The sequence below is a fragment of the Pseudonaja textilis genome, chromosome 1 (assembly GCF_049901715.1).
Source record: "Pseudonaja textilis isolate UNSWEBS1 chromosome 1, rPseTex1.2, whole genome shotgun sequence".
NCBI lineage: Eukaryota > Metazoa > Chordata > Lepidosauria > Squamata > Elapidae > Pseudonaja > Pseudonaja textilis.
Genome location: NC_141990.1, coordinates 133,936,654 through 133,953,845, shown reverse-complemented (window position 1 = coordinate 133,953,845; position 17,192 = coordinate 133,936,654). Strand labels below are relative to the sequence as shown.

The 17,192-nt window shown below is 39.9% G+C and overlaps 1 protein-coding gene and 1 long non-coding RNA gene across 7 annotated transcripts; one reads left to right on the top strand and one right to left on the bottom strand.

Annotated features, from left to right (window-relative positions):
• Window positions 1-794: 794 nt before the first annotated feature.
• On the bottom strand, window positions 795-8,884 carry E2F6 (E2F transcription factor 6). 4 transcript variants are annotated; one of them, XM_087917250.1, is made up of 7 exons: window positions 8,775-8,884; window positions 7,997-8,130; window positions 6,280-6,496; window positions 4,021-4,179; window positions 3,747-3,861; window positions 2,629-2,772; window positions 795-1,525 (listed from the first exon to the last, which is right to left on the bottom strand). In XM_087917250.1, exons 3-6 carry the CDS (start codon window positions 6,489-6,491, stop codon window positions 2,644-2,646), a joined length of 615 nt encoding a protein of 204 aa, XP_087773376.1. In that variant the 5' UTR covers window positions 6,492-6,496; window positions 7,997-8,130; window positions 8,775-8,884; the 3' UTR covers window positions 795-1,525; window positions 2,629-2,643. The 4 variants fall into 4 exon arrangements, with proteins under 4 accessions (XP_087773376.1, XP_026551084.1, XP_087773382.1 ...); XM_026695299.2 differs by lacking the exon at window positions 7,997-8,130; XM_087917256.1 differs by lacking the exons at window positions 7,997-8,130; window positions 8,775-8,884 and adding an exon at window positions 8,411-8,529.
• A 42-nt stretch (window positions 8,885-8,926) lies between these two features.
• LOC148127822 (uncharacterized) lies at window positions 8,927-15,287 on the top strand. 3 transcript variants are annotated; one of them, XR_015740254.1, is made up of 6 exons: window positions 8,927-9,494; window positions 13,226-13,294; window positions 13,385-13,478; window positions 13,575-13,682; window positions 13,772-14,024; window positions 14,550-15,287. It is a non-coding gene; the product is annotated as an uncharacterized LOC148127822 (long non-coding RNA). The 3 variants fall into 3 exon arrangements; XR_015740255.1 differs by having other exon boundaries at window positions 8,927-9,092; window positions 14,550-15,169; XR_015740256.1 differs by lacking the exon at window positions 14,550-15,287 and having other exon boundaries at window positions 13,229-13,294; window positions 13,772-13,897.
• Window positions 15,288-17,192: the final 1,905 nt, after the last annotated feature.

Sequence of the window (17,192 nt, the reverse complement as noted above, 5' to 3'; positions counted from 1 at the left end):
TGTAAAAATGAATTCGCAGAAAAGAAAACTTGTCCAATTGGAGATTTTGAGCATTCAAGGGTGTATCATTCAAAATTTTATTCTTAACAGTTTCCCCTTTGATACTCTGCTGGTGGGTGTTGAATCAAAAGCCAAATCCAAGAAAAGAAAAGCAGTTGCAGGAAGTGGATGCGGAAGAGGAAGATGGATCCACGATTATAGCTTATTTATAGTGCTATTTAAAAAGCCCCCGTCAATTGATTTTTGTGGTACAGGTTTTCTTTTGTATCATTTTTAACGAACTGTATATAATAGTTTAGTGTCATTTTTAATAAACTGTATTAAATTTTTACTGCATAATGAATTTTGAAGATGTATAGAATTACGTCAACGCTCTTCAAATCCTTGAAAAGATGTCAGATGGAAAATCAAAACATGGTCCCGCTAATTCCAGAGTGCCCGATCTAGAATAATGGCAAATTATGACTTATTAAGAAAACAAATGAACAAACATCTGATATACAAGAGCAGTGGAATCACAGTGGAATCATTTCCACACAGCTAATGCATTCTCCTTTACTAGATGTGTCGAGACCCAGAGTGTCTTTGGATTTCTGCACTAAGCAGGGGTTTGATTCAATAGCCTTTCTTGACTCTATAATTCTGTCACTCCAGGCAGCCAAGATTTCAGCAGCTGCATGGACATTCAACTTTAATGCTAATCAATAGTAAGATTGCGGCATGGATGTACTGTAAATACAAAAGTTTTTACTTTAAAGTTTCATTCAATTACAGAAGATAAAAGGAGTCGATTCTTTTCATATTTACACATTTATTATTATTTGCTGTACAGATTCAGGAGTGCAATTCTGCCTTCCAAATATTCTTTAATGACCATTTAAACATGATGCATATAAGCTGGGTCCACACAATTTCAATTTCTTCAGACTTTTTTTTAAAACCTTAGTTCATCTACTCTAGTTTTCTTGTATAAAACATTTCCCCTTTTGCATTTTTATATTGTATTCCATGTTCAAAACAACCTTGGAGCAATTGTTGTGCAGCAATTGTAAATACATCTCTTCAGTTCCAAAGAGCTATCTTTTGAAAGAGCAGTAAAAGTAACCCAAATACTATTATGCATTGAGCTGCAAAAGAAGCCACTTACATAAAATAAATTATGGCAGCTATTCTGTGGGCTTATGAACCTTGTATCAAAAGACAACCTAAGCCACTTTTGTAAAACTTAAGCCTGCTTGCTTAAGCAGTATTCCTTAGTGCATGTCTCTGCATTTGTGTTGTATTAACTGTCACTTTTCCAGCGTAAACAAACTTTGGATCTGATACAGAGGGCTAAAGGAAAGATGTTCATTTAATTCTTCTCTTTTATGTCATTGGGAATGCCTGAAACAGGAAGCAAATTCTCAGGTGAGAAACACCTGTTATCTTTGCATTGGTCCATAGTGATTTAAAACTTGGAAAATCCTTGAATCTGAAGCTTAAAAATCAAATCCTTCACTTTTTCTTCCACTCTTCATGTGATAGACTGCAAAAGTTAAAATTAAGATACAAATCATTTTATAATAGAATAATAAATCAGAGAAGTATTTAACCACAGTAATGCAATAATCTCAATACATGCATACATACGGGATCTATCATGATACTTCTGCTTAGGTAAGTGAAGCTATGAAAGTACAAAGTCTCAACTTATGACTAGTCATTTAATGACTGTTCAGTTATGACAGACCCTCCAAAAGACATTTATGACCTAGCTCTGATTGACTGCCTTCCCTGCGGACTTGTGACCGCATTTTAGATACCCAGAAACTGGCCTGCATCTACCACTGTCATAAGTCAAGAACTATCTGTTCAAGAAGGCAAACTTTCCCACCATCCCTAAACAATGGACCTTGGGGAGACATATTGACAACCCAATGGTATCATATAAATCAGTGGTTATCAATCTTTTCACCATGGACTCTCTTTAAATACCTTTTGTGTCCACAAACCATGGCCATGGACCACCAAGACTTAACTCAAGATTTAAATCATAACATTTCTTCAAGCCTTCACAGACCCCGTGAGGATACTGCGCCCCACCCCCAGAGGTCTGTGGACAACAGGTTGAGAACCACTGATGTAAATTATATAGTGTTATCTTATATAGGTTATATAGGTTATAAATAGCTAGTGCTAGAAAAGTTCACTCAACCTTTGTTTCCACCTTGGTTTTTTTTTTATCCCGACACAATGCTATCAGACTGCAACATACAATTCTAACAATCTCAAGAAAAAAGTAAAATGCTCTGGTTATGAGTAGCTTATATAAACATTTTACTTGTTCGTAAGTCTCCCGTCAAATGTGAATACCATCTTAATCATTTAACTAAAAAAGTGGGTGGAGGTGGCCTTTGAATTGCACCTACTCTTACTTCTTGACATTAAGACTCCTTATCTTGAGCCTAGTTTTTTTCACACATCTCTACTGATCTCTTTTCAGTTCAGTACTTTTCTTCTTTCCTCTCTTTAATTACCAAATCTTTCTCCCCTATTCTATGTTAGGCATCTTCTACATTGTTTAATACAAGCCATCTTTTATTCTGCTTTCAAGTCCTTAATCTTTCTATCTCCCTGTATGATATTTACCTCCAGCAAATCAACCTATTTGCTTTCGCATGAAAGTTGATCTGTATTTTCAGAAGCTTTAATGTCTGGATTATCTAACGACACCTCACATAAGTAAACGTCAATGGGGCCTTTTGTACTTCTAACGTGTACTTCTATGCAGTCCTGAAAAATACCAATATGATTTAAAGATAAAAAAGCAAATTACAGTATGACAAATATTTTAATAGATGAAGGGTGCATAGATTTCATTGTATTTCAAAACTTAAACTATGCCAGAATATTCACAGGAAAAAGTTCTAATTCCCCAGAATGTAACAAGAATTTTCAAGTAAGCAGTTCAGGAAAGGTCCCAAATATCTTACGCTGTTGATTTATGTATCACTTTGAACTCTGAAACTAGCAATGGGTATGTATGCGTCTCCCAGTCTCTTCATAAGCTTCTCATTAAGGGGTTTTGCTTAAGATCAGTGGGACAAAATCATGTTCATTTCAAATCATTACAGTTTGACCCTAGTGAAACCAGCTCAAATACCTCTGAAACTTCAGAATGAGGTATTCTAGAGTGAGAAACCAAAAATGTGTGTAATTTCATTTCCATGTAGAAGAATCTACCAGCCTAAGCTGTACTTGAATTTTACACTGGTATGTTAATTAAGGGACGAGGTGGCTCAGTGGCTAAGACACTAAGCTTGTCTATCAGAAAGTTTGGCAGTTCGGTAGTTTGAATCCCTAGCACCACATAACAGAGTGAGCTCCCGTTACTTGTCCCAGCTTCTGTCAACCTAGCAATTCTAAAACATGTAAAAATGCAAGTAGAAAAATAGGGACCACTTTGGTAGGAAGGTAACAGCGTTCTGTGCACCCGCCACATGACCACAGAGACATCTTTGGACAGTGCTGGCTCTTCAGCTTTGTAATGGAGATGAGCACCGCCCCCTAGAGCGGGAAACGACTAGCACGTATGTCGAGGGGAACCTTTATCTATGTTAATTTACAAGCATATAGGACGAATCTCCTTCTGTGACATTTAAAATAAAAATGAAAACTTCACTGTTAGTCTTTGTAGGCAGATCTTTTGTACAGCTATCCATCCAATCAAATATCAGTCATTTCAAATCAAGTCAAGAAGCACCTACTTCTTTAGGAGGGGGAACTTCCATCCTGGTTCCTTCTGGAGCCTTAATTGCAATAATAATCTGTTCCTGAAATGTCTGAATATTATGGATATCTTGATAGGTCACGTAAGCTAATGTATGCAACTGTTAAGAAATATTAACAGCAGTAGTAGAAAGTATGGTTTACTTTTAGTATACAAAGTATGATTATTAAAATATTATAATTACACAAAAAACTAACATTGTTCAATTCCAGCAACTCTGAATATTGGTCAATGTTAATGTAAAAGGATATTTTGCATTTTCTTTATTATCTGTTAAGTCAAACAACTGATGAGCGCAATCTTTGATTAATTCATCCAACGCTTCTTCCATTGTTGTCAAATCACAGAGTTCATCTCTTAACTTCTGCTGCTCCGGTGTTCGTTTAGTAATATGTTTAATATCTGAACCCCTAAGATAATTTAAAAATATATATAGAAGGTTTAAGCTTAAAGATATGGGTAGCATTGCATCATTATATCAATACCAAAATCATATTTAATAAGAGCATAAAAATATCGATATACTACTAAAACTCCTGTGTCTGCAACCTTGAACTTGGCAAAATGGTATATCAAAACTTTACCAACAAAGATACCTCAAATGGGCTAACTTATAGAATTCTGGGGCTCTTTACTCCTGAGGAAATGAAATCTGGGAAAGCTGGGGCTGCTTTAGTGCTGCCAGGCAGCTGGAGGTCACATAATCCTCATTTTCAACATTCTGTGACACTCCCTTGGTCCCTTCCCCAATCAGCAGAACCTACATAGGTGGCTTCTGGGAAAAGAAATAGGAAAAGGAGGGAGGAACAATGAGGAATGGACCCCACACCCCCTTCCTGGCCCCGACTGTCCTCCCAATCACCTTTCCCAACCCATGCAGCAACTCTTGCACATCCCTGCAACCCCCCAGGCACCTTCTTGACTTATGGCTTCCCCTTGCGCACTTTCCCTGACTTGCACAGCACCTCTCATGCGCCCCCCCCCATCATTCCCGATCCTCATCCCTGTGCATCCCCTCACTTCTCACCCACTTATCTGTCTGTTGGCCTTGGCCTTGAAACTTCCTGGCGGCTTCCCCACTTTCTCACTGCAAAATTCTCAAAAGTAAATGAGGAAGCAAGCAGAAATTCCAAGGAGAGAGGGAAAAAGGAAAGGAAGAAAACAATAGCAGGGAAGGAAAGAAGTGAGTGAGGAAAAGAAAGGAGGAGGGAGGGAAGTTTCCAGTGCTTCATGCCAACTTGAAACTTTTCACAAGGAAATCCAATGGAAAAAGTAGCAAGAAGTTGGTAGTTATTCCTGCTCCACTGCTTTTTGCCTTCTCTTGGTCATTTTGCTGTTTAGGTAACAAAAATATCTCTGAAACGATGACCCAACAGGGCACAGGTTGTCTAAACCTCTAAAATCAGGTATCACTTAGTCCCACACATTTCGTGGGACTAAGATACATACTAATAGTCTATTCCTCTGCATAGGGGTGGGATTCAAATTTTTTAACTGGTTCTGTGGGTGTGGCTTGGTTGGTGGGTGTGGCTTGGTGGTCATGTGACTGGATAGACATGGCTTGGTGGTCATGTTATTGGCTGGGCGTGGCCAACTCAACATCACTCACATCGAGGCATGCATCTCCTCGCCTGGCCTCTCTCTCGTGACTGTGGGGAGGCTGCAACAGTCGTAAGGGTGAAAAATGGTCATATGTCACTTTTTTCAATGGCTACTCCACACAAGCAAAGTACTAGCAAAGGAGGGGGGAAAAAAAACTCCAGAGAAGTTCCTGAGACAGGAAGTCTAGTCCTGTCAAGAATGTAATAAGGGTTAACGGAGAGGCAGTTTCTGTAAGCAACACCAGAATGTTTCCTTCCTGCCTTCCTTACAGGATTAGGCCAGTAATTTCTTCTAACAACCGGTTCTCTGAACTGCTTAGAATGTTAACAACCAGTTCTAGCAAATAGGTGCGAACTGGTAGAATCCCACCCCTGCCTCTGCAGACTTAAGTAGTGTAAACTCATTGACTTCCTTTTTTAGATTAGGTTGTATAAGTTGTATACATACTGTAAGTTATGTATCTATTGTATTGTGTACATTTTTACACAATACAAAATCTTTACAAGTCTTACATTAATAATATTTATATATAAGAAGCTCTGCATCATTACTGGAGATTCTTTGCACTTGAGATTGTATTGCAGTAAGAGCTGAAGCAAGGAAGTTTCTCTGTCTCAATAGCTTAATACTCATTTTACAGTTTTATAATGCTTAGAACATAGACCAAACTCAAATATTTACATGTGTAATTGTAGAAATCCTTAAGTCAATCCTGCATCCTTTTATCCATAGCAGAGGTAGCGAACAAGGCTATTAATTTAAAATAATGAATTTGTGTCCAAGAAGCCTTCCAACTTGTATCACACTCTTTGATAATTAATAGTTTGAAATAATGTGTTTTTGCAACATCGTATTTAAATATCCAGGATCTCAAGTACAAAAGTTAGGAGGGAAAAGAGTCAACTTACACCCATTGGATATGATTCTTGGACCTTTTCTGAACAAGATGTATTCCATCCAACACATTTGTAATATCATATACTCTTCGTTTCCGTACTCCTAGCAAACGAGATACTTCATTCAAATCCAGGACTCCTTCTGGAGCAGCTTTGACAAGATCCATGAATCTTCTGGTCAGCTGAACCAGAGATCCATCATAACGGGGCTTTCTGCCTTTCATTGATTCTGCATAGGTTTAAATAAAAGTACAGATTAACCCATTGTAACAGGGTTATAACATGGAAAACTTCTCACATTTGTACCAAGGTTAGATTTGAGCTAATCACCCTAGCTAACAGGCACCAGTTCAACAATGAAACATATTTGCATTGCCTTTAAAAAGTTCATTCCTTAACAACAAGTGCTGTTTACTGACATTCCTGATCCAGTATTACCATAGTATGACATCATGACTTGTCATCCCTAAATGAGATGGCCAAATTCACCTGTTTTTGCCTCTGATAACCTGCATTTACTGCTGATTGGACACCGTGATGGACTTTTTGCATAAAAGAAAAAAATAAACGTATGATTTATGATTTTGATTATTAGATAGGGTAGAGTCATGAGATAACTTTAAAGAGATACATTTATAATTGTACTTATAACTGCTATAAAGAAGATTGGAAACCACTTCTTTATATCTTTTTTCTTTTCTATTTTTCCTTTCGCTTTTCTTGCTTGCTTCAAGTTTTAGCTTTCTTTGATTTTTTTCCCCTTCCTTATTATAATTACTTTGCATTAGTTGTTACCTTTGTTTTTAAAACTTTATACATACATACATGTGTCAGTACAAAATGTTAATGAGGAAATTAAAAAAATTAACTTTTGTAAAGGCTCCACCATTGTTTTATGGCTAGCAGAAACCAACTGTACTTCACCTTCATTTTCAATTTTTGTACTGGCCCATGGAGTGTTTAAGAGCAAAAAAGAATGATGCAGTGTGTAAATTCAGTCAACACTGCTGATCTTGTGATTGTCTGGCTATGTGAATAATCTTACAGTAAATGCGATATGTTTGGTAGATAAGACAGATTTTAAAGAAAAACAGCACATTTTCCCTTGACATAATTCTATTAGCTCAAAATAGATTTTCCAACATCCCTTCAAAAGACTATATTACAACGTCCCCCAAAAGATTACCACTCCCATTCATGCATTTTGTTTCTACTTCCTAACTGAAGAACTTCCAGAAAGATATAATACAAGCAATACACTGTTGCTTTGTACACTGCCCAAAGTCATGTTCAGTAAGATGAGCAACCATATAAATGTATTATTTTTTAAAAAAGGCATTGGTTTGCAGATCTCAGACTAACCTCAGCACAAAATGCTGACCTCTTCATGACAACTCAGTAAAAATCTCATATCTCATATTGTTACAGATTTAAATGGAAATTAAAAACAAATCAGCCATAATTCATTCAATTAATTAAAAGGCTCCATAATAGCGTTACAATAGTTACGATTGCACTGAAGAAAATTACTTAGCACCAGTCCTTGGACTTACAACTAATGCAGCATCTCTGCAGTCACAAAATTCAGGACTCTGGCAGACAGTACAGGTAGTCCTTGACCCCAAACCACAACTGAGCCTAAGACTTATATGGCTAAGCGAAACATTTGTTCAGTTAGTTTTGCCCCTTTTACGACCTTGCTTGCCATAGTTGTTAAGTGAACCATTACAGTTGTTAAGTTAGTAAACAGAGTGGTTAAAAGAATCTGGCTTTCCCATTGACTCTGATTTGGAAGGTTGGCAAAAGGGGATCATCTGACGCCAGTCAGATGTCAAGTCCCAATTGGTGACCATCATCAAAATGCTGCAAGGGTTGTAAGTGTGAAACACGATTGTTAAGTCACTCTTTTCAGTGCCGTTGTAACTTTGAACGGTCCCTAAACGAACCGTTAAGTCAAGGACTACCTGTGCTGTAGCAACACGCCCAGCGTTTTTGGACCTCTAAGCAACTAAGCCTAATAACGCAAAGCGAAATTCCTCACGCGTTTTACACCGGTTATCTTTCTGAGGCCGACCGCCAAGGGCGAGATCCCTATCCCACCCGGCCCGAGGAGGACTCCCAAGACCCGCAGCCTACGACGAACCTCGAAGCGAACTGGGGAACCCCCAGAAAACGCGAACGGGGTTCAGACGTCAGCCCGAGCCCGGGAACTCCCCCCGCCCGGTCCTAATCTCATTCTCAAGGCTCCTTTAAGAGAAGCCGAAGGAGCCGCCTTCCTCCAGCCCTTCCTCTTTTCCCCCTTCTCCGATCCTCCCCACGGAGGGGGAACTCTATTCTTCAGCCCCGACACCACCGCCTGCTGGGCTCCCCCAACAACTCGCCGGCTTGGCAACCACCCAGCCCGGCCAAGCCGGTCCATCTCCGTCCTTTCTCCTATCCGCGAAAGGCGAGACAGAGGCCTTCGGAAACCCCGCGGGCTGCTTTAGCCCACCCGTTGCCTCACTCACTGGCAGCAAATCCAAGGAAGCCGACGGGAGCCGCAGCTGCCGCTCCTACTCTCGGCCCGAGCTCCGGCCCAACGCCAGGGCGGCCATTTTGGCCCAGCCTCTCCCTCAGCAGAGGCCGGGTAGACAAAAATACGCCCCTGGCCTTTCTCCGCCTCAGTTGGGAAGTGTGGGGGGAGGAGGGAGAGAGATAGCAAAGCGCCGCCCGCTTCTCCTCCGCCTTCTCCGGGGAGTCGCCCCGGCTGCCGCTTTATTGCGCCTTCCTTTGCGGGATCCCGAGCGGGAGTTTTAACCCCGGAGCGGAGCTTCCGTCTGTTCAGGGTAAAGCGGGAGAAACTGAAGGCGCCTCTTCCGACCTTGGTCTTCGGTTCAGGAGGCGTCGAAGAGCCGCTCAGGGTGACCCGCGATGAGCGGAAGGGTCCGGCTCGGATCCGGGGACTCCCGCCTCACCTGTGGGACTCTCCAAGTTAGGGTTTTCAAGTTTTCTTCAGGGAGGACTGCTTATAGAATTGAACTGAATTGCCTTCTTTATTGGCCAAGTGTGATTGGACACACAAGGAATTTGTCTTGGTGCAAATGCTCTGAGTGTACATAAAAGAAAAGAAACATTCATCAAGGAGTCAAGAATCATAAGGCACAACACTTAATAACAGTCATAGGGTACAATAAAATCATACTAGGAAACAGGATACAAGCGACAAAGTTACAGTCATACAGTCACAGGTGAGAGGGGATGGGTAATAAGGAGTGATGAGAAGATTAGTAGTGCAGACTTTGTAAATAGTTGAACAGTGTTGAGGGAATTATTTGTTTAGCAGAGTGATGGCTTTCGTGGGGGGGAAAAAACTGTCCTTGTGTCTCGTTGTTCTGGCGTGCAGTGCTCTATAGGGTCATTTTGAGGGAAGGAGTTGAAATAGTTTATGTCCGGGATGTGAGGGGTCTGAAAATATTTTCACAGCCCTCTTTTTGACTCCTGCAGTATACAGGTCCTCAATAGAAGGCAGGTGGGTAGTAATTGTTCTTTCTGCAGCCCTAATTATCCTCTGAAGTCTGTGTCTGTCCTGTTGGGTTGCAGAACCAAACCAGACAGTTATAGAGGTGCAGATTGTAATTCCTCTGTAGAACTGAATCAGCAGCTTCTTGGGCTTTCCTTATTATGCTTTAAAATTCCTTTTGTTTGTTTTGACTTTTTTTAAAAAAAGAAATACTTTAAATATGTACGTGCAAATTTTTTTCTCTCTTTGCTTCGCTACCATGTCTTAACGAGTAATAAATGAGACAGCCTTTTTGACAACAAATTATGTTTTGAAATGAACTTATTTGTTATTGGGGACGCTGACGCACAGCTATGTGGGTTTTTTTTTTAACATTTGGATGAAGAACATGGACTTGGAAACAAAATATTTATGAATAAAGGAATGAATGTTTGCGGCTCAGGGTTGAAATGAGGGGTCCTTCGTGCTCTCTTAAGCTTGGTTGTTTTCTTGCTAACGTTTCATTACCCTAACTAGGTAAGTGCTCACCTCCTTCCTCACTGAGGAGAGTGAAGATATATTCTTTTTTTTTTAATTATGTGGCTAGCATGACTGTATAGGATAAGCACATGGAGCCCCGTTACCTTCCCATCAAAGTGGGATTTACTATTGATTTACTCACATTTTCATGTTATCAAACTGCTCGGTTGGCAGAAGCAGGGGCAAGTAATGGATGCTCAAACCATTGCAGGGCACTCAGCTCTTGAACCTTGTCAAAGATGTCACAGCTTAGTTCCCCCCCCCCTCCAAAAAAAAAATCCTTGGCCCCATTTGTTGAGAAAGGTATAGTTTTATTAGAGGTCAAGCGTAAAGCAGTAGTACAAAGTCAGGACTAAAAGTCGCTCCCTAAAATGGCTTAAGTTCTATTCCCCCTGCCCCTCCCCCACCTGCCTCTGGCTGCCCATCAATCAAGTTCCTGCAAGATATTTGCATAACGGTCATTCTGAGCCCAGGTTGGTATGCGGTCCCTCCTTTTCCCAGCTGGGTGACCTTGGAGTGGGGTTTTTGAGGGGGCTACTTTTGTTTTCTCTTAAGCAACCCCTTCCCTTCATCCCCCCTCCTCACAGGTCATGGCAGACTGTCACTACATCATAGTGGGCATAAGGTGGCAGCTGACAAGCCTTTTATATTGTTGTTATTTTCTTTTCCAATTCAGTTAACAATAACTTTTAAAAAAAATAGTTCAGGCTATCGTAGGTCATCAAAAATTCCCTAATTTGGTATGGGTTGAGTAGCATTTGTATGGTGAGGTCTCAACACAATATCAGATGCCGTCCCTCAAACGAGCTAATAGGACCCAGATTGTTGGGGGCAAAATGCTGACTCTGTAAACTGCTTAGAGAGGGCTGTAAAAGCACTGCGAAACGGTATACAGGTGCTGTTAAAAAACACAAATCCAGATTATTACATGAACCCACCCTGTGTAATTAAGATTTGGTATGTTGTATGAATTAAAGAATGGTATCATCATGACTCAGTTTATCATATGAATATAGCTTGTAATACGGACACCAAAATGTTTTCACTAAATACATATTTGATACAAAATGTATGCTATATATTTATAAATGTCCATTTTAAGTAGGGAGAATAGACCGTTGGGTCAATTGAAAGCCCCACTGATAACAATGACCATATTTACAAAGTGCTGAACTATGTATTTGTCATGGTCTGTTGCACACATGCTGCAACCCCGCCCCAATGACTGCCAGTATCAGGAGGCAGCACCAGCCATGACCTGACATAGCAACATTTGAGTGTATCACAGAGGTCCCTAGTAAAACATGGCAGAAACTTGGGGTGAAGTTGAGAGACCAGCAGTGTCTCCCTCGATGGACCTGTGATAACAAAGGCTAGCAGGCACCTGAGGATTATATTTGTTAGGCCTGAGAAATTTTGTGCATGCAACTGCACATGACAGACTTCTCTGATATTTTTTGAAAGAAAGCAGACTGATCCCCACTGGGCTACTGGTAGCAGTCCATGCGGCTGCTTGACTTCAGGGATGTCATGCGGTTATGCATCATGACCCATGACACAGTTATTCACTGATCCACAACATTGAAAGAGGACATGTATTGTCCCTTTTTGAGACTATCCCATTTATACCTTGGCAGGGTTTATAAATGAGAGGAATTATTTTGTAGCGTTCTTTTCCTAAAGGAAACCCTTTTTTATAGGAGAACAGAGTTTCAAATTAGTAGCATTTATGGATAAGTCCATAGTTGACAAACATCCAATTAGAAAACAATACCCTAATCCTGGAACTGCCAAAAATAAAACTGCAACTCCATCAACATTGGCAAAGTAAGCTGCTGTACATAAACAGGGAGTTAAACCCCATTCCCTTCTAGCAGTGGAGATGTTATCTAGTCGGTAAGGAACCATCTGCAAGCAAAAAACCAACTTCAGAGTTCAACTTCAAAGTTGAACTTTGCAGCTCAACTTTGAGCTATGTACATTGTATATTGTCATTTACTGGCATCATGCCTAAGCATAACCAGACTTCATGTTCTGGAGCTACTCAAAGCGAACAACAAAAACAAGCAAAAACTGAAAAGAAACAAAAAAATGGGATTCAGGCTTACAATATATTGTAATGAGTTCAGAAAAGAATGTAGTGGAAAGGGAAAAGGAAAGCAAAATGTCGTAACTTGTGTGGTATTTCAAGTGACATTAAAAGTTATTTATTTAATTAACTTATTTAACAAATTTATACATCTGCCTATCTCACCCAAAGTGACACTAGACAGTGCACACTAGATTAAAAAAACCAAGGATATAAAAATAGCAAATACAGATAAAAGACCATAATAATAAATATACTAAAGAACTGGAAATCCCATAGTTGAAGGAAATAAAAATGTCCCCCCACCTCAATAATGGGACCCCAGTGTCAAGCCCAAGCCCAAAAAGGACACAGTGAAATCCAATTAGTTCAGACTTTTATTTGCTATACCTAATGGATAGAATCCTGCCAAATTCGAGCTGTAATCTTCTAACTACTAGACAATCTAATCTACCCTGAGAGAATCATGTGATTACCCTACCCTGAACCTGTTTCATGTTCCCCCCACAGCTCTGGGCTGTACAAACTCTTGATCCGGGTCTCTTTCTGGGAGAACTGTGCTGCCCAAACTCTTCCCTCATTGTTCTTTCAAGTGTACATTCCAACATACTCTAGTCACCTAACCCATTCTTAAGGGCTTTTTCGAAAATCAAAAGGGATGGGGATGACCATCTGGGATGGGGACCAATTCTGGGAAGAATATTCTGTAAAGAAGATGTGTCCTGAGATCCACCAAATGTAGATCTGTAGCCATCTTGAAGTTCTTTCAAGAGAAATGGGCAAGTACTATATGGTGGAACAAAAGTTTACCTTTTTCTCTCTTTGTGTTTTTCCATAAAAATACATAAAAGGAGCGGATCGAATAAATCAGATCCATGCAAGAAAAGGTGCTGGCAGAAAAAGATCTTGCCATAAGAGCTGTAAGTCATTCATTTCTTTTACAATGCTGTTTTGTACGCATATTTATATTATATGACTGATGTTTGCTTCTTGTAATTTCTGTGTCTTAGCTGGAAGAGGAGAACAACTATTTAGCCAGTGAAATGTCTCACCTTATGAGGGAGAATAAAGAGCTGCAGAACAAAAAGAAAGACAATCCAGAAAGTGAGTATTATTTTTTCATTCTAAAAAGAAAAGTTATTTATTTCAACTCAACTTTGACTGTACACGTTCTAGTTCTTTTGTTACTTTTTTTGCCAGGAGATGCTGACAGAGATGAGGAAAGGGAGTATGAGGAACTAAGAAGAAAATATGAAAAGTACCAGAAAGTCATTAGCAGAGTGAAGACTGTAACTATCCTACATGATAGTAAGAAAGTAGAACCACCTTTGTAACGGAGAGTTTATAATGCATTGAAAGTTAATTTTGATTGTATTTCATCAATTTCTTTTTACAAGAGGTCTCAAAAGAAAACGAGGGGAAAAAGAAATGGTAAGAGCTCGGGAGCAGACATTTGATGACGTCTGCTCCCAACTCGTATCTCTACCCATCCAGAGAAGACCAAGACAGTAACATTTGTCCTTCCCTTTCTTGGAGAGAAATAGACAACTTTCAACTAATGGCTTTCCACTTTGTTCTAAAATATTTGCTTAACACTTTTCAGTCTCTGCTAGAGAACAGTCAGAAGAGAAACCTGATTGCATACAAAAGGTAAATGATAAGAATTTTTCAGACATTACCTATTTTTATTCTGTAGAAAAGTTATCATGCAACATTTGGCAGTAAAAATATAATCAGTTTTGCAAAACAGTGTTTAGTCTTTTGCAGTATCTAGTTGTCAACATTGCAGTAATCTTGGCACCAAGATTTTCATATGCCAAGTGTTTAATATTTGCTGCTATTAAAACAAGTGGACTAAAGTATGAGGCCCAATATTTCTTTGCCATTTTAAAATGGATTGATTTCAGCAGTCAAAATGAGAAGCCCTAATATTCTACCTGCTCAGTTTTACTGAGAAACTGCACCAGCTTAAATTATTGTCTCTTTCAACTTAGCTAGTTTTCATTGGATCAAAATGTTGTTTGATATATAATTTAATGTGCTAGTTGCTGTTTACATTGAAATGCTTACATTTTTTTCAAAATAGGAAGACCTGGTTTCTCTTCAAATACAGTCCTCAAATACAGGATTGTACTAACGTGATTGTATTCTAACCTACTTTTTTATCTATTTCAGTGAATTCAACGACATCTGTACTTCTTTTGGGGACTCCCTCTGCTTATGGCTTAATCCAACCAGGGACAGCCAGAACAGGCTGGATTGCTCTGGCTAAGCAATACAGTCAGGTGGCATCACTTTTTACGCCTCTTCACTTAATGACCACAGTGGCAATTGGTCCAAATTTGATACCACTTGAAGTTGTAACATGATGACTAACTTTATTGTGAAAATTCTCCTTTACCACAAAATACGCTCCTGAAGAAGTTGCTTTTGGCAGAAGCTCTATACTACTTTCCATTGCTTTTCAAGTTGCATATCCATTCCTTAATCTAAGAATAATTAAGATGCAGGAATACAGCTCTGTGTCCCAAATTTTAATCAGCGACCCTTTAACCACGATGCATACAAAACACTGGTTGGTAGATGGGTGGCTACAGAAATTGAATGATTTCTTGAATGAATGAACTGGGCCCAAATAATTTTTTCAGACATGTAAGTCATTTTGCATACTTGTAAAAATTGGGGTGGGCATATGACCTACTTAACAAATGCCCTGACTTACCTCTGTAGTTCTGGGGTCAGTTAAAGTCATAAATGGAGGACTCCCTGTATTATAATAAATGTCAACATAATGCAAAGGTTTTATAGCCTTATTTCCTGCACTTGTTTTCTTGTCCAAAACATTTCCTCTCCATACGTTGAACACGAAGTAAAATAAATTTTAAAATAAAATAAATTATTTCATTCTTATTGAAGAAATATATTCAAACAGCTATCTTTTGAAAGAGCAGGAAAGGTAACCTAATGTTGAATTTACTTTTATGCAAAAGAGGCCACTTACAGGCGTGAAATGGTTTACAGCAACTACTACACAACTCATGAGCCCTACATAAGAAGACAAACCTACACCACTTTTATAAAATCTCATTTAAGCTTGACTTGAATACCGGTAGCGCTTTCTCTCTCTCCCTCCCTCCCTCTCACGCTCTCTCCCTCCCTCGCTCTCCCTCCCTCTTTTTCTCTCTCTCTCTCTTTCTGTGTGTAACTGACACAAATATTTTCATTTATTCTTTACTTTTGTGTCACTGGAAATGCTGGAGAGAAGAAGCAAGTTCTCAGGACAAGAGTCCATGATTCCATTCTCTTTTCTCCTAAACCTAAGAGGAACGCCTGTTGACGTAGCTATTTGCATCACGGGAAATCCATAAAGCTGAAGATCAGAAATCAAATTCTTCACTTTTATGAGCCGTTGTCATGATTCACTGTAAAAGTTAAAATTAAACACACACAATATTAGAGTAGGAACATATATTGAGGAAGCATTTAGCCATAGTAATGCAATAATCTGCAATATATGGATACATATGCTAGTTCCATTCAGGTTAGCAGTGTTATAAAAGTACAGAACAGGGTAAGAGATTGTAAGATAACGGCAGGAGATTAAAAATAAATGAATAAATGGAAACACTGCTTCTGGGATGATGATGATGATGATGATTTGACATCTACAACTCTCATCTGAACCTCACTAAGCAATTGATTCAGTGACCACCTGCAGATACTAAGGTAGTCCTTCCTCTGCCTTGTCACCCACCTAACCTGCACTCCCAATTTGTGTGCAGAGCCAGCCAGCTGAGCTATTTGGCAATCCTCTGCCTGCCTCACTGACAGCCTATGCCTGGTTGTTGCTGAAGCTCCTCTCCCTCTGGGCTCAATGCTTGGCCAGCCTCTCCCTCCAGCAGTGGCCTGGGGGAAAAAGAGCTCCAGGCCTTCCAGCATCGGTCTTTTCTCAGGCCAGGGAAAGGAATCGGAGAGGCCGGAAGGAGCCACACTGGGTACTCTGTGATCAGGAAGAGGCTCTGCTTACAATCTCTGGTCCTGTCTGTTCCCACTTCCCTCTCTCTGAGGGGTTCTTCAAGGTTTCAGAGTGAAGAATGGTTGCTTCTCCGCAGTTCAGACTCCACTGCTGGCAACTCTCAGGCACAGCCTTGGAGAAAAGGAACTTTGTCCTCAATCCAAGATGGGCAGACAAGAATTGAAGGATGTTCAGGAATGGAAAAACAGAGGATCTCTATTTGCAGCAGAGGTTGAGCCAGAATTACAGAGGAAGGTCTGCCTTGTGAATCGCATATCACACAGAATGCAAGCGCCAAATATGAGAGTTGTTTAGGAAAAAAAGAGAAAGTCCCAACACAGGGGAACTTGTTCCATTAATAATAACAATTCAAATTATTATTATCATCACCATCATCATATGGTGTTGCTACGGTAGCCAGGAGACCACAATGCTACTGAGGAGGAGTAACTTGTCTTACCAAGGTACCAGCCCTGTTATAGGAAATGCTTGTGCGCTTCCCAAGATCCCTACAGGAGGGCAAGCTGGCTTCGCACCAGAGATGAGCAGCTCTTTCTGCAGCATAACCCAAGGCCCCTTCCCTGAGCTGCCTCACAAAAAGGCACCGCAACCAGGAAAGTCATCCAGAAAATGGGTCATCCAGACCTTCCTCCTGTCAACATTTTTTTTTATTGGATTGTAAAGTATTATGAAATACAAAACACAAAACAAACAGACAGCATGGGACCTTCTGTGTATAAGAGGGAAAAGCCGAGTTGATCTGAAAACTGTGGGCTGAAGTTTTCCCCTTTTTTCTTTCTTTT